Here is a 26,049-nt window from a genome sequence, read left to right as displayed (position 1 = left end):
CGTAAAATAGAAATCCGTGCATATTTGGCTGTAGTTGCGCATAAAATAAATATTTGTAAACTCTCAAATGACTCCAGTCGTACATAAAATATATTGTGTGTATTTTATCCATCAGAATACGAATTGAAAAATTACGACGTCATGAATTACAATCACGAAATGAAAATTTACGATTACGCTTTCATCAGTACGAATACGAATTCACAGACGGAACTTTACTGTCAAAAATACGATCATCACTTCACAGACATTATCATCGAGCAGAAGAAACATCGATCAAGATCAAGACAGCAAGTTTGTAGCTAAAACAACAGAACGACCAACAAGTGGGTTAATTAAAATCTATTGTAAAATGACTTGAATTCGGAACCGAACGCTGCTGTATAATATTGTGTAGAAACACCTCCTCTGAACGGGAAATTGCACCTATATGTTAGATAACATAGTGGAGCCAGTTGGCGAACATCCGACGTAACGTTCTCCCAGGGATCAATTAGCAAATATCAGGTTCTCTGTATGTTTAGATTAAAACATTCACGACTACAGCCACTCTGTTTTTACCCTCTGCTACAAACTTGAGCTGCGCAGTCTTGATCTTGATCGATGTTTCTTCTGCTCGATGAATAATGTCTGTGAAGTGATGACGTATTTTTGACAGTAAAGTTCCGTCTGTGAATTCGTATTCGTACTGATGAAAGCGTAATCGTAAATTTTCATTTCGTGATTGTAATTCATGACGTCGTAATTTTTCAATTCGTATTCTGATGGATAAAATACACACAATATATTTTATGTACGACTGGAGTCATTTGAGAGTTTACAAATATTTATTTTATGCGCAACTACAGCCAAATATGCACGGATTTCTATTTTACGCGCACGAATATTTTTGACAGCTTTCTTACTCCATACTGCTGGCACTTCTAAAGCCAAATCTTCGGTGGTGTAAAGTTTGAGAGCTACAGGTTTACGATCACAGTGTATGAAGCATGGTTAATAAATAATGCACAAAATTGTAAAGTTAAAAAAGGGCTATAAATCTAATGCAATACTAGCCCCATCCACTTAGTCCTTTTCTCACTCAGATGTTGAATCACGACGAAGACACGACTGTCAGGAAGAGAAATAGCGGAAACAATAAAGCTGCACTTATTACTCATGTCAGATGGTGAACCAGATTTCAAAATGTGTTAACAAACGACATAAAAATTGGTGCAAATTACCGTACAAACCTTATCACTTGGCAGCACGGACTATGACGATATGAGCGATTTCAAGATTAGTGGGTTCACGCGTTTTATCTTTCTTAACATTTCACCTCATACTTAATGCGCAATTAGTAACTTTTCTGGTAGATGGTTCACCACCTGCTTGTCAAGAAATCTAAAACTAAATATGAGTGTAAAGTAAAATATACAAATGAAAAATGTATGTCTATCATGCATCATTTGAGCTTAATAAAAACATTTTAAGCAGCCTAAACTTGCAGATGTGGTTTAATTTCAAGCGCATTTTAGACAATTCCTTTCCGCTTCTCCGTGTTTGATAGAGTTCAAGAAAGCGAACGTCCCCATCTTGCAGAATTTGCTGGCAGGAGCGGGACAAAATATCACAGATGCGGGCGGGAGTTGGACTGAAAATTACAATTCTCTCTGGATGCAGGCGGGAGCGGAAATTCTGTCTGAAAATTCTGAAACTGAAACAGAAAATTGTGTCCTGCTCAGACCTCTAAAGCCATACTTTCCACGTTTACATGAGAGCTTTAATTCTGAATAAAAATAGTTTAGTTCTGAACAAAAATGAATTCTCCTTTAAAAAGAAAAGACCATGTAAACATTTAATTCCTAATGTAAATGATTATTCGGAATTAAACTTACCGTATTTTATGCACTATTAGGCGCTCTGGATTATAAAAATGGTCTATTTTCGAACTTTTTTCACAAATAAACCGCACCGGACTTTAAACGAAACACAACAGTTGGATGGATCAGTGGTTTTGTTTGTTTGTTTCGTTCACGGTGACTCTGGGCTTTGTTCAGTTGTGGCGTGTAGGGAGGGTGCTGTCTGGGATCGCTGGATTGTCGGCGTGTTCGCAGTGACTCAGTTGTTCAGTCGTGTCTAGAAGCGGCACATTGCGCTCGCTTTTTCGGTTCGTTCCTTCCGTTCCGTTCCTCGTCGGCGTGGAGCGATGAGTGTGTCTGCGGGTGTGTTTCTCTGTGCGGTCGCTGAAAGCTCTGCGTGTTTGCGGCTTTGTAGTTTACCGAAGTCGTGCTCGGTCATTTTTTGTTGCGGTTAGAGGCTTAAGAGCGCGTCTAATAGCCCGGAAAATACGGTAATTCTGAAGTAAATATGTGGTTTATTCCGATTTCAAAGCCAGATAATTTTATTCCTCGATCATGAAAACGTTTATTCTTCTTCAAAATAATTCGGGTCGTTCAGCGCATGTTCGTTGGGTCACCCTTCTGACGATATTCGGACGATCCGGCTCCACCAGTCCTCACTTCGGACTTTCATCCACGTCTCTTTGGATTTGTGAGTGGGATGCGGGAGTGGGCTGAGGTGGAGCAGCCGTTGACTCAGTTTGTCTTCTTCCTCCCTTCTCCGACACTCTTCCCTTCTCCTCCTCAGCCGACAGACGTAAAGCGTAAAGCGAGAATTCTCCGGCTGCTGCTTCATTATCATCGGAACGACTGCGGAAAAAGTTTGGATCACGTTTGCGTCCGTAGCGTAACGACAAACTGAGACGACAAAAAAAAACAAAAAAAAAACAGCTGAAGTGTTTGTTTTCTTCCGGTCGATGTAAATCCTTTTGTGTCTCTGTCCAATCAGAACTCTTCCCCACCCCCAGACTTTGAGCGGAATTGAATAAAAGTGATTTAACGTGTTTTCCATATAAACTTGAAGGAGAATATTTAAATTTTGATCTATTTAATTCAATTTCGGAATTAAAAAACATCATGTAATCGTGTCAACATGTCCATGAATCTTTCTCTTTTTCGCTTTAGTCCATGAAAACTTCTCTAAATTGGTCCGTATCGACGTCATGTTTGTTTACTTTTTATAAACCACTACACTAGACCACAGAAGAACAGAGCCGTACAGAGTTTTCCACTATAAAGGAATACATGTAACTAAAGTATGTTGTATTGATTTGTAGCATTTCCTTATTGTGAGGCACTGTTCTTTTAAATTGGCTTGTTTGAGGGTGTGTGTGAAGGTCAGGGCTGCAGGTTGTTCGGTTTAATGAATGAGTTTGTGTCTTTCTCCCAGTGTGATGCTTCACTGACCGCACCTCTGTCCTGACGCCGCGATAGTGCAGGTGTAATTATCGTTTCAGCATTTTTAGTTTGAAAAGTAGTTGAATCTTTTTGATATTTTGTTGAATTTTGGTAGATTTTTTATTTTATTTTACTTTATTTTACAGTATTTTGTTTGATTTTTCTATGTTAACGCATTTATTATTTGTGTTTTTAAACTTTTTTTAATATTCAAACACTTCGAAATATAAATGTAACACACAATGCAAATAGACTGATGCTTTTTCAGTGACGCTTGTGAAACGAAGGAGCTCATTGGTCAGAGTTTCTTGCTTCGCTTATTAATAGTCAGTGTTGGGGAGTAACAGATTACATGTACCGGAGTTACGTAATCAGAGTACAATTTATGAGTAACTGTATTCTGTTACAGTTACTGCTTCAGTGAGTGGTAATTGGATTACAGTTACTTTGTTGAAATAATTGGATTACACAGCGGTATTTTCCTGTTTTCACATTTTGAGCTATTCCCCTTTTCTTTTTTTTCTCGGTAATTCCACTCATTGCCGGACACTAAACCAAGTCTAAACCAGGTCTGAAACCAGGTCTAAACCAGGTCTAAACCAGGACTAAACCAGGATTAAACCAGGTCTAAACCAGGACTAAACCAGGTCTAAAACCAGGTCGAAACCAGGACTAAACCAGGATTAAACCAGGTCTAAACCAGGTCTAAACCAGGACTAAACCAGGTCTAAACCAGGTCTAAACCAGGACTAAACCAGGTCTAAAAACCAGGTCGAAACCAGGACTAAACCAGGATTAAACCAGGTCTAAACCAGGTCTAAACCAAGTCTAAACCAGGTCTAAAACCAGGACTAAACCAGGATTAAACCAGGTCTAACTAAACCAGGTCTAAACCAAGTCTAAACTAAACCAGGTCTAAAACCAGGACTAAACCAGGATTACACCAGGTCTAAACCAGGACTAAAACCAGGACTAAAACCAGGTCTAAAACAAGTCTAAACCAGGTCTAAACCAGGTCTAAACCAGGACTAAACCAGGACTAAACCAAGACTAAACCAGGTCTAAATATGATTTAACAGGACTAAATCATGCTTTGTGGACCATGTCTCCTTCTCTTCTATCAATAATATTTTTAATTTGCTTCAGTAAAATCTGGGCTTTTAATTTTCTTTTAGCAGACAAAACATTTTATGTGAAGATTTCCTCGTCTTTGCTTCTCTACAGCAAATCAAGTAATCCAAAGTATTCAGATTACGTTACTCACCTTAAGTAATTTAATGGATTCCGTTACAAACTACATTTTGGGGTGTATGTAATCTGTAATCTGTAGGGGAATACATTTTAAAAGTAACCTTCCCAACACTGTTAATCGTTGACTGAAAAACATCAGGTGGAGAGTCCCTGCCTCAAGTGGAGGAGTTCAAGTATCTCGGGGTCTTGTTCACGAGTGAGGGGAGGACGGAGCGTGAGATTGACAGGTGGATCGGTGCAGCGTTGGCAGTGATGCGGTCGCTGTGTCGGACTGTAGTGCTGAAGAGGTCGATTTACTGCTCAATCTATGTTCCTTCCCTAATTTATGGTCATGAGCTTTGGGTTACAACCGAAAGTATAAGATCATGGGGTTTCCTCCGCAGGGTGGCTGGGCGCTCCCTTAGAGACAGGGTGAGGAGCTCAGTCACACGGGAGGAGCTCGGAGTAGAGCCGCTGCTCCTCCACATTGAGAGAGGAAGACCCAAGGACACGCTGGAGGGACTATTCATTTATCTAATTTATTTATTTGTTTGAGCCAGGTACAACAAGATTCAAAAACCATAACAAAAATAGTGATATGTGCGTGAACATATTTGGGACCTGGTGCTCAAACGGAGGAGGATGAAGTTTGAACAACTTATGGATTCCTACCCCAATTGTTTTATATAATCTTTTTTTTTTTTAATATCACCTTTGGAATTCTTACCTGTCATTTGCAAAAATATACCCATATATATATATATACAAAAACATATCCACACATACATACATACATATACACATCATAGATATCCAGTACATAGAGTCAATATAAATGTTTATACACACATATGCATAACACACATATGTCTCTGGGCTGGCCCTGGGAACACCTTGGGGTCCCTCTGGAGGAGCTGGAGGAAGCGTCTGGGGTGAAAGAAGTCTGGGAGTCCCTGCTTAGACTGATGCCCCCATGACCTGGCCCTAGATAAGCAGAAGAAAATGGACAGATGGAGTTGTGCAGTCCTCCGTGTTTTTTATTTATTTTTATTTATTAATTTAACTTTATTAGCATTCTTTAAATTCTTTTTGAAAATAATTTTTAGCTTTTTTTTTTTGCATTTTACGTTTTATTTATTGCTTTTATTTATACTTAACTATCCTTTGTTGTATTAATTTGTCTGTGCAGCACTTTGAAAACGGTCTGTTTATAAAATGTGCTGTATAAATAAAGTGGATTGGATGTGATGTTTGGAACACAGTGGCTCACGTCCATTTATATACACAGTTTATGCTGCGCTGTTCGCATGCTAGTTGTGAAAAGCACTTATAAATTCATTGCGGTGAATAATTAGGATGTTCAGAATGTGTTTTGAAAGCGAGGAATAATTTTGGACAAACAATATGTGAATTTTTGTCTTTTCCTTCTTTTTTTTACCTTTTAATCCGTCTCAAAATCCCCTATCGACTCCTTCATGTTGTGAGTAACATTCTTCAAAACCCGACTGCGTTTCCTCTGAAGGACACATCTCACATCGACGCATGTTTGTTTATTTGTTTACCTGTTTGTTTGTTTTTTGTGTTTCTTCCCCAGTGCGATCCGGATTAGCCGAAAAGGATGGCACACGCTGCTAAACTTCTGCTTCCACACGGCCCTGACCTTCGCGGTGTTCGCAGGAGGCATCAATCGAATCAAGTACCCCATCATCTGTCAGGCGGTGAGTTTCACGCGTCGTCCTCGCTCTGCGCTGTCCGCCGACATGATTAGAACTGTACCGAGGTGTGGGCATTTCAGAGAGGAGGGAAGAGCGGGATGTACACGAGCTTGATTTAAAATGTTTCTTTCTCTCGCCTGCGTAACAAGGCCACTCTCTGCTAATCGTGTTGATCAAGTTCTGTAATAGTCCTTGTTTTTTGGGGGGTTTGGGACTTGTATTTTTCCAAGTTCAGGCGTCTCTTAGCTCTGGTTTAGATCACCAGTGTCACCAATTTACCAATTCTCATTTAGACCTGATTTTAGACCTGATCTAGTTACCATTTAGACCTGGTTTAGGGCTTGTTTAGACCTGATTTAGTTCTCATTTAGCCATGACTTAGTTCTCATTTAGACCTGATTTTAAACCTGATTTTCCTCTAATTTAGACCTGGTTTAGTTCTCATTTAGATCTGGTTTAGTTCTTATTTAGACCAGATTTTAGGCCTGGTTTAGTTCTCATTTAGAACCGGTTTAGTTCTCAATTAGACCTAATTTAATTCTCATTTAAGCCTGGTTTAGTTCTCACTTAGACCTGGTTTCGTTCTTATTTGGAACAGATTTTAAACCTGATTTCAGACCTGGTTTCGTTCTCACTTGAACCTGGTTTAGTTTTTATTTAAACCTGGTTTAATTCTCATTTAGACCTGGTTTAGTTCTCATTTAGACCTGGTTTAGTTCTCATTTGGACCTGGTTTAGTTTCCATTAAACCTGGTTTAATTCTCACTTAAATCCTGTTTAGGGCTTGTTTAGACCTGGTTTAGTTCTCATTTAGACCTGATTTAAGATCTGGTTTAGTTCTCGGTGAGTTGAAAGTAAGACAAGTGTTTCTGCAATTAAAACATTGATAATTAATTCCACGTCCGATGAACTTTTAGATGTCAATATGCCCATTTTATGAAGCCACAGACTGTTAAATAAATCTGTAAAGTTACGTATGTTTCCTGGTTGCAGTAAGTCATGACCTTGTACACAAAAATATGTTGACCTGAATGCTGCTTACACAATATATCTGTACTGTACTTTTGCTAAAATACACTGGAAAAATGTGCATTTATATGGAAATTTGCAGTGTTTTTGTAGATCCTTGTGCTTGTTGAGTGTGAAAAAGCACCTGTACGTACTTTTACTTTACCATATTTTGCTTTATTGGCTTAGATCCGTTGAGTCTAGTCCTGGTTTCGGCTTCGGTCTACTTCTCCTGTGCTCATTCTTCAGACCTGATTGGCCCTTTTCTTTCCCGTCCTGGTTTCCGTGGTCCAGACCTGCATTCTCTCTTCATCCCTCACATAATTCATTCATTCATTCTCATTTGAAAGTCCAACACTCTCATGATTTCCCTTTGTCCCGGTCGTTCTCGTCTTCCGCTGTACCGTAGATTGTAAATGTGTATTGATGCGTCGGTAACGTCGAGGCGGCAGCTCAGCATTGACCCTTCTTTGGCTATTGAATCTTTTCTGTGCTGCCCCTGCTTCTCTTGTTATTCTCTGTGGTGTGGAAGTGGTCACCCTTGTTGCTTAAGTGTCATCGCGCAGGCCGGTGATTCATGCTCTTGTAAATACAGCCCCCGTCATCGTCCCGCAGCGTTACTCCGGGTCACGACTAGAAATGTGGACCGAGAGAGAGAACGGTTCAGTCTTTCAGGGGAGATTGTGAATGTGAATAATTTACCGTAGCTGTTTCTCGTGTGTTCCTGGAGGTTTGGTTCTGTTTTGAGGTCAGTTTAAAGGTTGTATGGAGGATTTTTTTTTGTTTCAAGTTGTCAATGATAGATTATAGAGGTGCAGTAGCCTTGTAATTATGATGACCAAAAAAAAGAGAATAAAAATTCATCAACTCTGGACGTGGTGGGGCTAAACATTTGCCAATAGATAACGACACTGCCTCGTTATCTGTGAGCTGACAGGCTGTCAATCAATCTCCCTACGTTTCTAGCGTAACTGACTTGCCTGCGCCGCCGGTACGTGGTTTACGTACGACTGTCACACAGTCCACAGACGCAAGACGCACAGACGCTGTTTACTCCACCAACGCAACAGTTCTTAGCGGCTTTTTTTGACCTATATTCTTCCTCGCAGTTCGCACAAAGTTTGTTGCAATGGCGACAAGAATCCAGGAGCAGTTAGCTGCAAAACAAAGTCCATTTTTGAGGTCGCTGAAAGAAGAAGACAAGGGGAAAAGCAGCGAAACCAAACTAAGGTGATTCTTGAAGATTCATTCCAGCGATGGCGCGACTGAAGCAGACGCAAGGGTCTAAAGACTGACGCACTGGTCGCCAAATTACTCCTGGACAGGAAACTTCTGCTTATTATGAAAACGTACTTTATTTCCAAGAGCTAGACAAACGTTTTTCAGGACACGAATGCGATATCCTATGTCTGAAAACTTAATTTTCAAGGCAAAGAAAGAGTCCGCTTGCTGCTGCGTGTTGTAGTAGTAGCTAGTTCATTCGCACGGAATCTCCGCGCCCCTCTCTGCCCGTTCCGCTCTTCTCCCTGCTCCTCACGGAATCTCCGCGCACCGCTCCCCTCTCCTCTCCTCACTCCTCACTCCTCTCCTCTCTCCCTGCTCCGTTCTTCGCCCTGCTTCTCACTTCTTGTCAGCGCACGAAATGTCCGCACACCCCCCCTCCGCTCCTCACTTCTCCGTCTTGCCTAACCAACACTGTAGTTAGTTGTTTACAAGTCATGTGCAGCACCGGCTGTAAACAAACCTGTTTCTGGCGTAAGGAGGAGGAGGGAGGAGGCGTTTCTACGTAGGAGCTGTAGGGGAGGGGGGGTGGTTTCACACATGCGCAACATTTGAAAAAGGACAAACAGTCGCTGGATTTCTCGTTCCTTGGAAAATCCTCTATACAACCTTTAAGGCTGAAAGTAAGTTTGGTTTGGTTCCTTTCTAGTCCTGGTTTAGTCCTGGTCTAGTCTTAGCTTCAGTTAATCCCAATTGTGTTTGTGCTGGACATACAGGCTACGTTCAGACTGCAGGGCTTAATGCTCAATTTGGATTTTTTTGCAAGATTATTCACATTTCCAATTAAATGTGACACAACTGACGAATAGTTTTCAATTGTCGTCTGTTTCAAAACTGTCAGTGATCAGTTTGAGTCTTTTTAATCTTACTTGGGTGATGGACTGTGTAGAAATAACTATCATAATGTAAGAAAAATCATTAAAGTAATACTGTGTAACTTTCTGGAGGTGGCAATAGGGACGCACAGATCCAGCTTTTCAAAGTTCCGATATCGATACTGTGACTTTAAGGCTACGTTCAGACTGCAGGACTTGATGTTCAATTCTAATTATTTTGTGAGATCCATTTCACACAAAAAAAAAAGTTTTTACAAGGTCGTCCGCATGTCTATTGGAGATTGTAAAATTGCTGTCGTACCGGAGCCAGAACTTGTACAAATTATTTGTTTTTAAGAGGAGATTGAGAAGGAGAAGGACGAGGTTTTTGGCTCTGGTGTTTTGGGGGCAGTGGCAGCAACATCTGTAGAACATGTGGAACGTGTGGGAGCCGAGTCACAGCCAAGAGTGGTGGGATTGATATGTGCTTCGCTGCTTCACATATGATGAGAAGAACGTTCATGTATATTTGTGAGCGCCTACTTGACGTGTAGGTGGGATGAATGCAGTCAACCAAAAGATCAGATATGTATCGGTTTTAGGATCACGTATCCAAGTGTCCTGGGTCACATTTGAAAAAAAAAAAATGGATCTGTGTCGTTCAGACTGTCACTAAAAGATCAGATACAGGTCACATAGGGGCAAAAAAGTCAGATTTGGGTCACTTCAGGCTGACATAGTTGTCTTTTTCTGTGTTTTTAAAAGTGCACTATGTAACTTTTCTGGTTACTTTCTGCCTGCTTGTCTCCATGGAGATATTAAACTCCATGGAGATGATCAGGTGAAGCCACAGGGCCGAGTTACAGGTCAGATCAGGTGAGAGGTGTACCTATAATATATTAGTCAAGGTATTTTATGCAACAAAAACACTTGTAACTGAATAAAAGCAACACAGATCAGTTTAATGCGACGTGATTAATGTGGAATATTTCAGGCAAAACAATAACATCACAATGGAGCTGGACCCTCCACTGGGTGAAACTTGAGATTGTCCAACCATAAATATGCATTTACTACTAGCTAAAAAACTGTTAATATTGCGTTTGTTTTTTTTAAATCTACCTTTTATAATAAGAGCTACCTAGTCCAGATACAGTTTTTTTTTTCTAATCAAGTCAAGTCATTTTATTTATATAGCACATTTAAAAACAACCATAACAAGTTGCACCAAAGTGCTTTACAGCATGAAACACAACATAATGAAAACACTAACACAAATATTAAAAATTACATAGACGAGTTACTTGATGCATAAAAATAATAGTTTAAAATAGAGCTCATGGGCTGTTAAATGCCAAATGACAAAATATACTTGATAATTGATTATTACTGATTAATAATCCATGTATCATTCATTAATTTGTTTTTCAATATCAAACCAAAAATAAGAAAATGAAAAAAAACAACTGTTTTCTTCATTATTTGTCTCCAAAACCAAAATGAAAAAAACAAATAACAATTAGTTTTTTTCACTTTCGATTTTGTGTTTAAATGAAGAATGCAAAAAACAAACAACGGCCGTTTCCCGTTTACGTGACTTAAACGGCCATGCTGGACTGAACCAGGACTAAACCAGGACTAAAACAGGTCTGGGACCAGACCGAAACCAAACCGGGGCTTAGACTAGGACTTAGACCAGAACCAGACCGGAACTGAGACCGGGACCAAACCGGGACCAGACCAGGACTGAAACGATTTAGTTTTAGTCCCGGTCTCAGTCCTGGTCTGGTTCCGGTCTGGTCCTGGTCTCAGTCCCGGTCTCAATCAAGATCTGGTCCTGGTCCTGGTCTCAGTCCCGATCTCAGTTCTGCTCCTGTTCCCGGTGTGGTCCCAGACTCAGTCCTGGTCTGGTCTTGGTCTAAGTCTTCGTCTCAGTCACGGTCTGGTTCTGGTCTGGTCCCGGACCTGTTTTAGTCCTGGTTCAGTCCTGGTTCAGTCCGGCATGGCAGTTTACGTCACAGAAAAGGGAAATGGTCGTTATCCATTTTTTTCCATTCTTCATTTAAACACAAAATCGAAAACTGAAAAAGCGAATCATTATCTGTTTTTTCATTTTGGTTTTGGAGACAAATAATGAAGAAAATTGTGTTCTTTTTTATTTTCTTATTTTTGGTTTTATACTGAAAATCGAATGAACGAATGATACACGGATTATTAATACTTGGTTTAGTCTCCGTTTGTCTGTTTTTATTTTAGATCAAGTCCAGTTTAATGTATCTCTTGTGTTTAGACCTGGTTTAGTTCTGGTCTTATCTAATTTGTTGTTTATTACTGCTGATGTCTACTCTTTCTCTCTGCAGATCATTGAGTATTTTGAGGTAAAATATTTCCTGCGCTGTGTTTGGTTTGGTTTCAGGTCGTAGTGGCTCTCTCCTCTCTGATTTTACCTGCAGACTGGTTAGAAGCGACCGTGGGCAGAAACAGAAACACTGTGTTTCCAGCCCAATCAATATTTATGAGGTGTTTCTGCTATAGCGCCGATACGTGGAATATCAATGTTTGAGAGCAGAGGAAGAGGAGCGGCGAGGTTCTGACACCCAGGATACACGCTCTGTTCTGTTTTAATCTCTGCTAACAGACGCTCTTCATGTTTAATACGAAATAGTCATTAAATAATAATCAACATGTGTCCGCTGATGTACACTGACCTCATACTAATGTTTCCCTACTAAAGGTGTGACCAGGCTCATATTTCTGTTTTTTTTTTTTTTTTATCTCCACACCCTCTGTCGCCGATCATTTTTAATTAGATTTTTTTTCTGGCAACAAAAGGAGCTCATTAGTTACCCATAATTTGTAATAAAATTGTGTTTCTCTCACCTCAAATGAACAGAGTTTAGTGCTTCATTCATTAATTCTGCAGAAATCCACAGTGTCTTTCAAGCCTCAGTGATATTTTTCCCAGAGATCGACCGATTTTTGTCATGGTTGATGAGCTCTGCCAACGTTTTTGGGCCAATATGTTGGGCTGATTTTGATTATTTTCCCAAAATGATGTGATTTAAATGAACTACAAATTCACCTAAGCTATTTTCTTAACCATAAACCTGTAAAAAAGCTGTGTAGTCACGTTTTCTGCAGGTATTACTTTGTGTTAAAGTGTTAATATAAAGCATTGTGTGTATTTTTTAGGCAGATTGGCTTTGTTCCATAAACAATGAGTTAAATTCATGCATCACGCTTGGCTAAAAACACACGATAAATATTAAAAATATATTAAAGTACACGATTTTTCCAAGATCAACTGATTTTTGTCATGGCCAATGAGCTCTGCCAATGTCTTTGGGCCAATTTTGATTAATTTCCTAAAAAAGATGTCATTTATATTTCCTACAAAAACACCCAAGCCCTTCTTTTTTACCATAAACCTATAAGAGAGCTGTGTAGTCACGTTTTGTGCAGCTATTTCTTCGTGTTAAAGTGTTAATATAAAGCGTTGTGTGTATTTTTAGGTGTATTTTGACCAAAACTAAATATCAGCTATACAGTGGTCCCTCATTTATGTTCTAAAAATAACCCGAGAAGTAGTCAACTTTAGATTTTACAATTATTATATCTGTTTTAAGTCTGTAAAACCCCTCACCACACACTTTATACACTTTTCTCACACAGGACACTTACATTAGTTTTGCATCCTTCTTAAAACTTATTGCTGCTGTCGTCCTTTTGTTATTTTTCTTCTTTATGTAACAAACCGAAGATTAATTTATTCTGTAATGGAGCTCTACAGCGGAGAGTCCTGCACGGGTCCATTTTTGGAGACCTGAACCCGCACAGTACAACACCACACCCGCCCGTTAACCTAGGGTGACCATATCTGTGAAAACCCGGACAGGGGGTGGGGCCTCGACATAGAGCTACTCTCACCTCGCAACCTGTGCACCTGGCCTCCCACTTGTCCCGACCGGGCGGGAAAACGGAGAATTTCTTGTCCAAGTCATCATTAAATGCACATTTGCGCTTCGGCATGTTGCAGACTGACCGACAGTTTGTGTTTGCTCGCTCCTCCTGAGTGCAGAGAGCTCACTTTAATGGCCCATGTGTGACAATAAAAGAAACATGAAAAATCACGAAAGAATTACTGAAGTTTCTCTAGAATTTTAGCAACGCGTTTCAAGAATTTTGTCTTCGCTCCTTTTCTCCTTCTCTCTTCTTTCAACAAAAAAACTTTCTTTGGCGGCGAAAAAAAAACAAGCACAGTTTGAAAAGCAACCGCCCAACGAATCCCGCATGACAACGGGTCAACAAAAGGGAACGACCTAACAGAATAGAAAAAGAGGGAGCCTCGTTTTCTATTGGCTGATGTTTATCTGGAAAAGTTGACATTCTTTTTTTTTTTGGTCATCATAATTACAAAGCTGCTGCATCTCTGTAATGGTATTTTAAACTTACTTGACAATTTGAAACAAAAAAAATCCAACCTTTAATGGCCCCAGTGAAAGGAAATGAAAACCCGAACATTTGCATTAAAAAAAAAAAAAACAGAAGCCCAGGACAGGACACAAAAAACTGACCTGTCCGGGGAAAAACAGACGTTTGGTCACCCAAGATTATATCAAACTTTTGTGCTGCATACGACACGGACTGAACTAAGACTAAACTAGGACTAACCCAGGACTGATTCCAGGACTGAAGAGGAGGATTAAACCAGGACTGAACAATGACTAAACCAAGACTGAACTAGGACTAAAACAGGACTAGAACAGGAGTAAACCAGGACTAAACCAGAACTGAACCAGGACTCTTGATCGGGACGGGCTTGGAGGTGACCGCAGGAGAGATCTGCACCTCACGGTAAACGCGGCAGTTGCCCTTTCGCACTGCACTTCAGAATCACACTGATAGTGATCGAACATTTATGTAAATTTGTCAAGCTGAACACATTCTGTACTGTACAGGAGAGACACGGCACGAAGGAGATTGATTGACAATGATCTACAATCCCTTAGCCAATCAGAACGCAGCCGGAGGAACACAATACACGCTCATACGCTGTAAAAAAAAAAAAAAAAGCATGCCAAATTGCATTTAAAAATTTGCCAAACAGCGAGACCACGAAAGCGCAAATGTCTCTAAATGTTTCCCTCATAAACAGCCATATTTGTGTTGATACATACAGACCACGTGTGTCCCTGATTGGCTCATCCTGGGGGCGTTATGTAACTAATTATACTCATGTTACTGTAATTGAGGAGGTTTTTAACCCTGTTCTTGTAATTAAGTATAATTCTGGCAATTCTGGTAACATTTCACAGAGTACTGTACAAGTCCCAATTGTCCAGGGCACAGCTGTTTCTGCTTCATTTACACCATCTACAATTCTGATTAGACAGAGACAATGCTTCTAATGTTACTTTTAAAAGTAAGTAGACAAGTGTTTTCATTGTGTGGTTTTTACTTTAACTTAAGCACAAATTTGGCGGCAGTATTCTTCCCACCACTGCCACTATTTACCCACTTCATAGATCGAGTAGAAGGCTCCATGTTCTTAAAAGTGTCATTTCCTTATCTCCTTAAAAACAATTGAGGTCAACAGGCTGGATATATAATTGTCTTATTTTATGTTTTCTGTTCATTGCACACACACACACACACACACACACACACACACACACACACATACAGCCTTATCATATGGTTTGTGCAATAACAATAACACAGGATAATCCCCGTAAATGCAATTTTTTCAGTGTTGTTAAAAGGCCAGCAGCTATAAGAATGAAATTATAATTAACCACAAACGCTATTTATGCATTTAGACTGATATAGCAATTATTGTGATGGACCTATTTGCCACACCACACGCAGGTTAATATGTCTTTATAACAAAACTATTCCTTTTGAAGAAGAGATCCTAGAAGTAGCGCTCTGTCAAAAACTGAAAGACGCATCTACAGCCAATCATGTGACAGTAAGAGCTCATTGGACTGGAGAGTCTACACCCAGTCATGTGGCAGTAGGAGAGCGTGAAGAGTCTACAGCCAATAGACTTTTCTTCAAAACACCTGGAAGTCCCACTTGGTAAATTTGCAAGACTTCTGGTTAATGCTTTTCTATGGCAAAATATCTGTGGAAATGTCTCACGTATTCTCCACCAGCTTCATAAATCTGCCCCATCACCAAATTTTCATCCAACAAGGTCGACAAAGGACATATTCTGTTCATTCATGAAGAATTTATCCACAACTATCAAGGTAAGAGAGATGAAAAATTAATGACAAACAGTGACTAGTATTAGCCAACTACTTCTGAGCAAAACTAACATTTCTAGTGTTTTCTTACTTTGATAGTTGTGGATAAATTCTTCATGGACAAAATATGTCCTTTGTGAACTTTGTTGGTTGAAAATGTGATGATGGGCCAGGCAGTTTTCTGAAGCTGGTGGAAAATACGCAAGACATTTCCACAGATATTTTGCCATAGAAAAGCAGTAACCGGAAGTTCTGCAAACCCAGGCGGGACTTGCTGCCGTTGTGAAAAAGGTCTAACGTGTAGCAGTAAGAGCACGTGGTACTGAAGAGTCTACAGCCAATCATGTGACAGTAAGAGCGTGCGAAGAGTCTACAGCCAATCATGTGACAGTAAGAGCGCGTGAAAGAGTCTACAGCCAATCATGTGACAGTAAGAGCGTGCGAAAGAGTCTACAGCCAATCATGTGACAGTAAGAGCGTGCGAAGAGTCTACAGCCAATCATGTGACAGTAAGAGTGCGTGAAGAGTCTACAGCCAAAGGTGTGACTGTAAGAGTTCTTGAAGAGTCTACAACCAATCGTGTGAAGAATCTACAGCCAATCGGGTGAAAAGTCTACAGCCAGTGGTGTGAAGAATCCACAACGAATCGTGTGACAGTAAGAGAACATGAAAAGTGTACAGACAATCGTGTGAAGAGTCTACAGCCAATGGCGTGAGAGTAAAGGCTCGTGAAGAGTCTACAGCCAATCATGTGACAGTAAGAACATGTGAAGAGTCTACAGCCAATCATGTGACAGTAAGAACATGTGAAGAGTCTACAGCCAATCGCGTGAAGAGTCCACAGCCAATCGTGTGACAGTAAGAGAGCGTGGTACTGAAGAATCTCTAACCAATCATGTGTGACAGTAAGAGTTCGTGAAGAGTCTACAGCCAATCGTGTGACAGTAAGAGTTCATGAAGAGTCTACAGCCAATCGTGTGACAGTAAGAGTTCGTGAAGAGTCTACAACCAATCATGTGAAGAATCTACAGCCAATCGGGCAAAAAGTCTACAGCGAATCGTGTGAAGTGTCTACAACCAATCGTATGACAATAAGAGCACATGAAAAGTGTACAGACAGTCGTGTGAAGAGTCTACAGCCAATCATGTGACAGTAAGAACATGTGAAGAGTCTACAGCCAATCGCGTGAAGAGTCCACAGCCAATCGTGTGACAGTAAGAGAGCGTGGTACTGAAGAATCTCTAACCAATCATGTGACAGTAAGAGTTCGTGAAGCGTCTACAGCCAATCATGTGAAGAATCTACAGCCAATCGGGCAAAAAGTCTACAGCGAATCGTGTGAAGTGTCTACAACCAATCGTATGACAATAAGAGCACATGAAAAGTGTACAGACAGTCGTGTGAAGAGTCTACAGCCAATGGCGTGAGAGTAAGAGTTCGTGAAGAGTCTACAACCAATCCTAAGACTGTAAGAGTGTGTGATACTGAAAATGACTCACCGCTCTTTTTTTTTTTTAACAGAAAGCTGAGTCAGGACCACAGCTCATCTCTCTTCGTCTCCTCACGTCTCCTCGTTTGTCCTCATACTTCACAAGTTTTAACGGAAATCTGCACAATTTGACATTTGACTAAAAAAGTTCAGGTTGTCTTTTCCTTTTGCCTCTTTGTGTGATTCTGCCCAGCTCCCCCGTTCATTCCTCTGATCCAGCGACAGCTCCTCACCTTTTAATAATTTTTCTCTCTGGTGATTTTTGATCATTTTAATCCAAATTAAACTACTTTTTTCTCACCGTTTGAGTGAAACTTAACACCTCATTTAGAGCATGGACATCACACGTGTTGCATGGATTTTTGGACTAATATATTCTACAAACTCATTCCAAATTTTACATTATTGATCCCGATCCGAGTGATCCTGACACCCCACCTGTCTGTGTTTTCATTAAGACGGAAGAAGATCGATAAAGGTGAAAAAACGTGACTCTTTTTTTTCCCCATACTGCAAAACTAGTAGAAGCAAAACTCATCTTTTTAATGTTCAGATTTTAGGATACGCAAAACGCATTTTCCCCGGCGCTATCACCCAATCACTTCCAATTAAAGCAGCAGCTCGAAACCCAACTCTGCAGACTGCTTCCACTACATTTGTACGATACGTTTTTTGACATCCGCATTTTAATCTCACACTTTTTAAGCTCCTCTACTTTCACTTTCTCTGGCTCTATCTTCTCTCCCAGAGTAACAAATGCGCCGTCATGCTTTCGGCTTGTAAGCAGTCACCCACTCGCTCTCAGCTGTTTGGGAGATAATGAGAAATGTGCAGCGACGAGGCCGGAAAACAGGAAAAGACAAAGGATGAAAAATGGGATGCCTCGTGTCTTGTAGAAAATCATTTAAGCAAGATTTGAGTGAACTCTGACAGCTCTCCCCAGATGCATACATAATTTATTCAGATTTAGCCCGGAGTGCGTTGATGGACAGTTGAGTAGTTGGTGTTTTTTTGTTTTTTTTTGCTTCAGATGTTGTTATTATACTTGTGGGTGACTTCCTGAGATACTTTGTCTTGATTTTGAGGCATAAATTGAGTTCTGTTTGCGTTGTTCAATATTTTGATGTTGGAAATGTCGACTTTGGGGAAAAATTATGCAATGCGTTTTCATTACGGTCCACTGATAGCTTCAGGGTTCTGATTGTGGAGTGGTAGAATGCGAGTTGTTGCGATGTTGTGCAAGTATTTGATTTCATGTAAGTTTTATGGGCTGCTTTTCCGATACTGTGATTGAATGGCTGGGACTTGTGCCTCACAGCAAGAAGGTTCTGTGTTCGATTCCTGGGCAGTGTGTTGTTGTTTTTTTGTTGTTGTTGTTTTCGTTAAGATATTTCTCCACATTTCCCTCAAGCACCCCAATAGGCTTACGTTACAAACCAGGAAGACGTTTGGAAAGATGCGATTACAACTTCCGGTGTAGTTACTGACAATGGACTCGCCGAACATGGATCGATCAAAACCGACTGTGAGAAAATGTGATCAGTGGGAGGGTGACCATATTTACATTTGTGAAAACCCGGACACTTTACCGGGGCTGGGAGGTGGGGCCTCGACATTGAGCTATAGTCGTCCCGCGCTATATCACGGTTCACCTTTCGCTGATTTATGTTTTTATTTGTGTGTGTGTGTGTGTGTGTCAATTTTGCATGTTTTTTTTTTTTTTTTTTAACACACGGGTGGGTCAGGACTAAACCAGGTCTAAACCAGGACTAATCTTGGACTTAAGAGAGAGAACGCCGAGCAGTTTGTCTGCAAAGCGCCATCGGGCAATTGCCGCGTTTACCTCCGTGAGGTGCGGAGCTGAGTCGGTCCTTTCTCCTGCGGTCAACTCCAAGCTCGTCCTGACAGTGAGTCCTGTTTCAGTTCTGGTTTAGTCCTGGTTTACTCCTGTTGTAGTCCTGGTTCAGTCCTGGTTTAGTCTTAGTTCAGTCCGTGGCGTAGGCAGCGCAAAAGCTTGATATAATCTCGGGTTAACGGGCGGGTGCGGTGCTGTACTGGAGGTCTCCAAAAATGGACCTGTGCAGGACTCTGCGCTGTTGGCTCCATTACAGAATAAATGAATCTTTAGTTTGTTATATAAAGAAGGAGGAAAATAACAAAAGGATGACAGCAGCAATAAGTTTTAAAAAGGATGCAAAAAGGGTTGCACCTCTCTTCTGTGAAAAAAAAAAATGTATAAAGTTTGTGGTGAGGGGTTTTACGGCCTTAAAAAAGATATAATAATTGTAAAATATAAAGTTGTTTACTTCGCGGATTTCAACTATCGCGGGTTATTTTTAGAACGTAACCTCCGCAATAAACGAGGGATCACACTTTGCAACCTGTGCACATGGCCTCCCACTTGTCCCGACCGGGATGGAAAACTGAGAATTTCTTGTACAAGTCATTGTTAAATGTGCATTTGCGTTTCGGCATGTTGCAGACTGACCGACTGTTTGTGTCTGTTCGCTCCTTCTGAGTCACAGAGAGCCATGAGAGATGCTCAGTTTAATGAACCCAATGAACGGTTTGCATCACTGGACGCCCAGGACCGGATGCACAATACAGACATGTCCGGGGGAAAACGGATGTTTGGTCACCCTAGTTTAGATATTTCTCCACATTTCCTCGAAGCACCCCAACAGGCTTACGTTACAAACCAGGAAGACGTTTGGAAAGATGCGATTACAACTTCCGGTGTAGTTACTGACAATGGGCTCGCCGAACATGGATCGATCAAAACCGACTGTGAGAAAATGTGATCAGTGGTAAAAATGAAGACTGCTGTTTGGAATCTGCCTCATCTCTTCTTGTGGGTCAGTGGGGAAATTATGAAATGGTTGCAACTATTGATTAGCCGAACATAACGGAACACTACAATGACACGGCGATGAAGAAAACTGGGCCTGAGAAGTTGTAATCGCATATTTCCCAAAAAATCTTCTTTGTTTGTGACGTCAGCATGAACAGAGCCAATTTGCACCATCAACCCGAACCGTGCTCAATTGATTCTTTGCGGTGCCATGAAGCCGGGGGTGTTCTACATGTATGTGAATGGCGCAATGTTTAGAAGTTACCATGGTGACTCACTGCACACGTTAGGAAAAAAATACAAAATGGAACACATTTTCAGAAGCCTGTGCTCAATACGAGTGTTCATATCCTGTTTAGTAGTTTGATTTTCAACAAAAAGGTGCGAGTGACTAAAGTGAATTGTAATTTGATGTTTGACAGACTTGTTTAACAGCACAAATCATCTCGCCTTTTGTAGTTCCAACCAAATCATTTTTTTTTTTTTTTTCTGGTCAGATTGTGTTAAAATGAAGCTCAGATTAAAGTCTAACTGGAGTAACAGAGCTGTAGACAGAATGATGCCTGCAGTTAGTCCAATGAGGTTTATTTGGTCTCCCAATATTTTATGTTGTTAGTTTCTTTTTTCAGACCAAGAGTTTGTTTTCATACCTGACAGTTTCGGCCGGTCTTCCTCAGAGTGGTCACGTGATGTTGCTGTGACGTGTCCGGTCAGCTGATTTATACAGGAAAAAAGGAACATGGAAAAAAATTCTAGAAGTAAACAGCGAAGGCGAAACACGAGCAACAAAACACAAAGCAGAACAGGAACTCAAACCAGCCATTTCTGACCACTGTAAAAGAGAGAACCACATTATGGACTGAGACGGTGCAAACATCACTGGGACAGAGGAAAACAAACACGATCGCTGGATTAAGAGGCAATGAAAATACGGAAACATACCCAGGGGATGATAAACTGGGACGAGGGGGCTTTTTAACTCTCACGCACCTGGGATACTGTCCTGAGGAAGTCGGACTGCAGGTGGCGCTATCATCCTGCCTCCAACGGTAGGAAGACAGCGCCAAAACCTGTTCACATCACAGCAACATCAACGTGACCACTCTGAGGAAGACCGCAGGGAGAAGTCGAAATACTTTGATACTGTTTCATCAAAAGTCTCTCAATAATATCATGGACCATCAGAATATATATTGAATCTTAAGTCTTTTTGCTTAAATTCATTGTTATGATGCAGCAGTAGCTTAAAAGGAACTGACTTTTAAGCATTTTTAGATCTTAGCTCTTTGGATTATGACTGAACGAAAGGTTTGTCAAGACATTTTTAAAGGAAAAAAGTAGTATGTTCAGAATTTTGTCAGCCTCCACAAAATATTACAATAAATATCATACCGAGAGATGTATTGTGAAAATATTGTACAGAGAAATTTGGATATTGTTACATCTTCAGTTCTCGGCAATAACGAACAATAACTATTCCAGCAAACAACTTGTATTAGCGGTATGTGGGTAGTAGGAGTGCAGTACTGCGCAGTATTGTGAATGGGCGCCCACTCGTGCTCTGACCGAGTGAAGTGGACGGTCTTTTTTACCAAAGTGTTTGTGAAAAGGCCCATGACTCAACCCACTCTCTTGCTCTCTTCCTCTTCCTCCCTCCCTCCCTCTGGGCCATTGTCCTGGAGCGAGGTCACTGGTGGGTGGCTCAAACAGGTTTTTCAAATAATTTTTTCCATTGAAAGTTTGAGCAAAACATCGTTTGGGATAGGTCATTTTCGGTGACCTGGACAAGAGATACAGAATAAAGTAAAACAGTGGCATATTTTGGATTCAGACTTGTTGCTAATGTTATTCTGTAGGTTTGAATTGACATGTTCTCCTATAGGTTAAATGTGTGGGTGCTTGTTATTGGTTAAGTACAGTGAATCCAATAGCATTTATAGTAGTGGTACTTGAATTATTATATAACACAAGTAAATAACATCAGTGAACTTTACTTCCAACACATTTTTCCTTAAAGTATTGGTTGTATAATATCACTTAGAATTTGAAGTAACCATAGTTTAGGCTTTTGTTGCTACTCAGGGGCATATTAACCATTCAATTGCAGTTTATTTAGTTTGAATGTTAGAAAAAATCAGGAAAACTTAAAGCAATCTACTCTATAAAATCGACTTTTCAGAGCTTTTAACCATTTTATAGTTGTTCCGCTCACCATTTAAAGTTTCAAAGTTGTATTTGGAGTGATTCATGCATGTTTCTAGGAATCTTTAATTGCTTATTTTCATCAGTGTTTCTCACAGAAAATTGGTTAGGCAAGGTTGTGCTGGTGAAAGTGAAGAGAGGGGGTGTGCGGAGATTCCGTGAGGGATGTAGTCAAAGCAGGGGTCACTCTTTGTCAAGGCGGCCGTCTTAACAAACTTTAAAGTGCTGCAGGAAACACTGCTGCTGATCAACCCCTGTTTTCACCACCATCAGCTTACGCCCACTGCTCTGTACTTCTGTCCTCTTATTTAATTTTTTTCATCAGGGTTGTGTAGTGTTCTGTGGCTCACACTCAAACCTACACAAACTGAGCCACGACCCAATGACAGCATCACTCAGCAGGGGCGGACTGGCAATCTGTACGTTCTGGAAAAGTCCAGAATGACCATCTGACAGTCAGGCCCCCCTCTCGGTCCTCTTTTTTTTAAATTTTTTTTTGTCGTGGAAAAGTCAAGGGCCGTTTTTTGATCCGGGGGCTCTTTGTTTTCATGTCGTGCAGCAGTGCTATCGCTTTCCCTGAGAAAAGGCTCCAGTGGCATGAAATATCTCTTAAATAGTTTGCCAAATCTGAGTCCTACAGTGATACGTGCTCCTCTGTGAGTTTATGGATATAAAATCAGCATGGAGCAGTGAGGACCGCCGGCACCCTGCAAAACTTTTGTCTCTGTCCACAGTCCTTACTGAAGGTAAGCGCGGATTCACTGTGCGTTTTGGCGTGGCGTTTCTTCACTGTTTTCCTCGGACGAGCACACACTGGGCTTGTATAGTAAAGTCGTGCGTGTGCAAACATGAGCTGGTCAATCTGGTCAAAGTCTCAATTATGTCACGCCTGGGAAAGGTTCATTTGCACTCACACTGGCCAAAAGTACCAAAGCTTTTGAGCAGGAGTCTCCAACCTTTTACCTCCGGTGAGCGACCTTTACTACCATATTTTTTGGACTATAAGTCGCTCCAGAGTGTACGTCACACCAGCCAAAAAATGCATAATGAAGAAGAAAAAAACATATAAATCGCACTGGACTATAAGACGCACTTTTTGGTGTAATTTCCATTCCATTGCATTTTCTTCCGCTTATCCGGGGTTGGGTCGTGGGGGCAGCAGTCTGAGAAGGGCCTCCCAGACTTCCCTCTCCACACACACTTCCTCCAGCTCTTCCGGGGGGATCCCGAGACGTTCCCAGGCCAGCTGAGAGACATAGTCCCTCCAGCGTGTCCTGGGTCTTCCACGGGGCGTAATTTTATTTTATAAAATCAGAGATGAGACTCAGCATCAGTTCCAGTTTGAATTATTCCGGCCTTTCTGAATCTTGACAGGATTGTTTTGGTTGTCTTAAGTTTGTTTAACTTTAAAATTTTCAGTGGTGCAGAAGTAATGGTGCGATTGACTGACATGATACAGACAGGACAGAGGCTCTTTCTGCAGGAGACATGCGCAATAGAGCCAAGTGACAGTGGTACAGGAGGAACAGGAGCAGCAGATACTGGTGTGACAATTTTAATATATAAGTCGCACCAAAGTATAAAGTCACAGGAGAAGTTATAGTCCGAGAAATACGGTAAATGAAAATGCCAGAGAGCTACAAATTTTAGAAGTTGTAGTATATATAAGAGTAACAGCAAGAATTAAATGGGGTTCAGTTAGATGCCAGTAAAACATAAACCATTATTAATTTATTAGATGATACATTTACAACATAGACACTTTATTCATTTAGTTATTCAGCACAATATGTATAATTTAGAAATCTTTTAGTGATCTACTTGGTGCGCTTGGGACATTGTTCGATTTGACTAGTTTGAGTTCACCTAAAGATTATAACTATCCAGAAGGCTCAAGCACAATAGGTCTTCTTTAAATTCCCATGACAGCACAGATAGAAGGCTACTCACCACCCTATATATTCTAACACTCTCACGCTTTTCCTTTTGAAAGCCTCGTACAAATCTTAGCCCAGTTTTCTCACTGCTATAGCTCCCTCATCGACAGACTTACTACTAGACGTATGCGCTGCTCTATTTTAGTTTTTGAGGTAGTCGTGTGTTAAAATAAGCGTCGGCGAGACAGGGAGACGGAGACGGTGGAAGGCCAAAAGCTCCGTGTGGATTTGTGCTCGGGGTGATTGATGGCCGTGCTCCTCGGGTTCTGAGCACAAAACAGAATCTCGCACTGACTCCTCACCTCAGCTGCACCGCACAGACAGAGATGGACTGCGCTAGCACTACTGCCGTCTGAGCGCCTAATCAAGGGAAATGTAGTCCGCGAGCTGTACGGATGTCAACGGGAGAGTCAAAAGTGTGTTAGCTTCCTTTGTTCCGTTAAATCGGAATGTAATCTAGTTGCTAAGATATGTGTGGTATGCTCGAAATAGATACTGTGGTTTGAAATATCTGCGATACCAATAACAACGATACAGGAGCAGAGACAGAAAACTGCATTTATTTCCTTTAAAGGACTATATATTACGCAAAATTGACTCTTGTGAGCTTTAAGTCATGTCATTAAGCTGTTATTTCCACTGTACATGCTTGAGTAACCCTTTATTATTAATCTGTCTACATCTACAAAGCTCAAAATGCTCTTTTCCACCTTGTGATGTAATGAAGAAGTGGGTTTCAGGTTAACAGCTACCTTTTTCCTTAGTTCAGTAGAGATTGGCAATTCAGGGCTAAAACTGTCCAAATGAATTCTAGGGAAGGTGCATGGAGTTGAGAGAAGAGCTCAGGGTTTGTGTGAATTAAACAAAACACAACTCCAGGTATGTACCTCATAGAATTGTACAAATATTACCATATTTTTCTGACTCTAAGGCACAATGGATTATAAGGCGCAGTATCAATAATGTTGAATTCTCTAATCTATTTTCATACATAATGTGCCTTAAAGGTTGTATAGAGGATTTTCCAAGGAACGAGAAATCCAGCGACTGTTTGTCCTTTTTCAAATGTTGCGCATGCGTGAAACCACCCCCCCTCCCCTACAGCTCCTACGTAGAAACGCCTCCTCCCTCCTCCTCCTTACGCCAGAAACAGGTTTGTTTACAGCCGGTGACTTGTAAACAACTAACTACAGTGTTGGTTAGGCAAGACGGAGAAGTGAGGAGAGAGGAGAGAGGAGAGGGGAGCGGTGCGTGGAGATTCCGTGAGGAGCAGGGAGAAGAGCGGAACGGGCAGAGAGGGGGCGCGGAGATTCCGTGCGAATGAACTAGCTACTACTACAACACGCAGCAGCAAGCGGACTCTTTCTTTGCCTTGAAAATTAAGTTTTCAGACATAGGATATCGCATTCGTGTCCTGAAAAATGTTTGTCTAGCTCTTGGAAATAAAGTAAGTTTTCATAATAAGCAGAAGTTTCCTGTCCAGGAGTAATTTGTGGACCAGTGCGTCAGTCTTTAGACTCTGCGTCTGCTTCAGTTGCGCCATCGCTGGAATGAATCTACAAGAATCACCTTAGTTTGGTTTCGCTGCTTTTCCCCTTGTCTTCTTCTTTCAGCGACCTCAAAAACGGACTTTCTTTTGGGGCTAACTGCTCGTAGATTCTTGTCGCCATTGCAATAAACTTTGTGCAAAGTGCGAGGAAGATATAGGTAAAAAAAAGCCGCTAAGAACTGTTGCGTTGGTGGAGTAAACAGCGTCTGTGCGTCTTGCGTCTGTGGACTGTGTGACAGACGTACGTAAACCACGTACCGGCGGCGCAGGCAAGTCAGTTACGCTAGAAACGTAGGGAGTTTGATTGACAGCCTGTCAACTAACAGATAACGAGGCAGTGTCGTTATCTATTGGCAAATGTTTAGCCCCACCACGTCCAGAGTTGATGAATTTTTATTCTCTTTTTTTTGGTCATCATAATTACAAGGCTACTGCACCTCTA

The 26,049-nt window shown here is 41.0% G+C and overlaps 1 protein-coding gene across 1 annotated transcript in view; it reads left to right on the top strand.

The window, feature by feature from the left end:
* Positions 1-26,049, top strand: part of LOC110175781 (adhesion G protein-coupled receptor A3) — an 820,856-nt gene that overhangs the window by 710,458 nt on the left and 84,349 nt on the right. Inside the window, exon 16 of the mRNA XM_055162785.1 lies at positions 6,103-6,226. Coding sequence (XP_055018760.1) covers positions 6,103-6,226 — 124 coding nt within the window. The remainder of the gene's footprint in view (positions 1-6,102; positions 6,227-26,049) is intronic.

The sequence above is a fragment of the Boleophthalmus pectinirostris genome, unplaced genomic scaffold, assembly GCF_026225935.1.
Source record: "Boleophthalmus pectinirostris isolate CB_2022bp ecotype Guang Dong unplaced genomic scaffold, ASM2622593v1 HiC_scaffold_5, whole genome shotgun sequence".
Lineage (NCBI taxonomy): Eukaryota > Metazoa > Chordata > Actinopteri > Gobiiformes > Gobiidae > Boleophthalmus > Boleophthalmus pectinirostris.
Note: the sequence above shows the minus strand (reverse complement) of the source record. Positions and strands in the feature narration are given on the sequence as shown.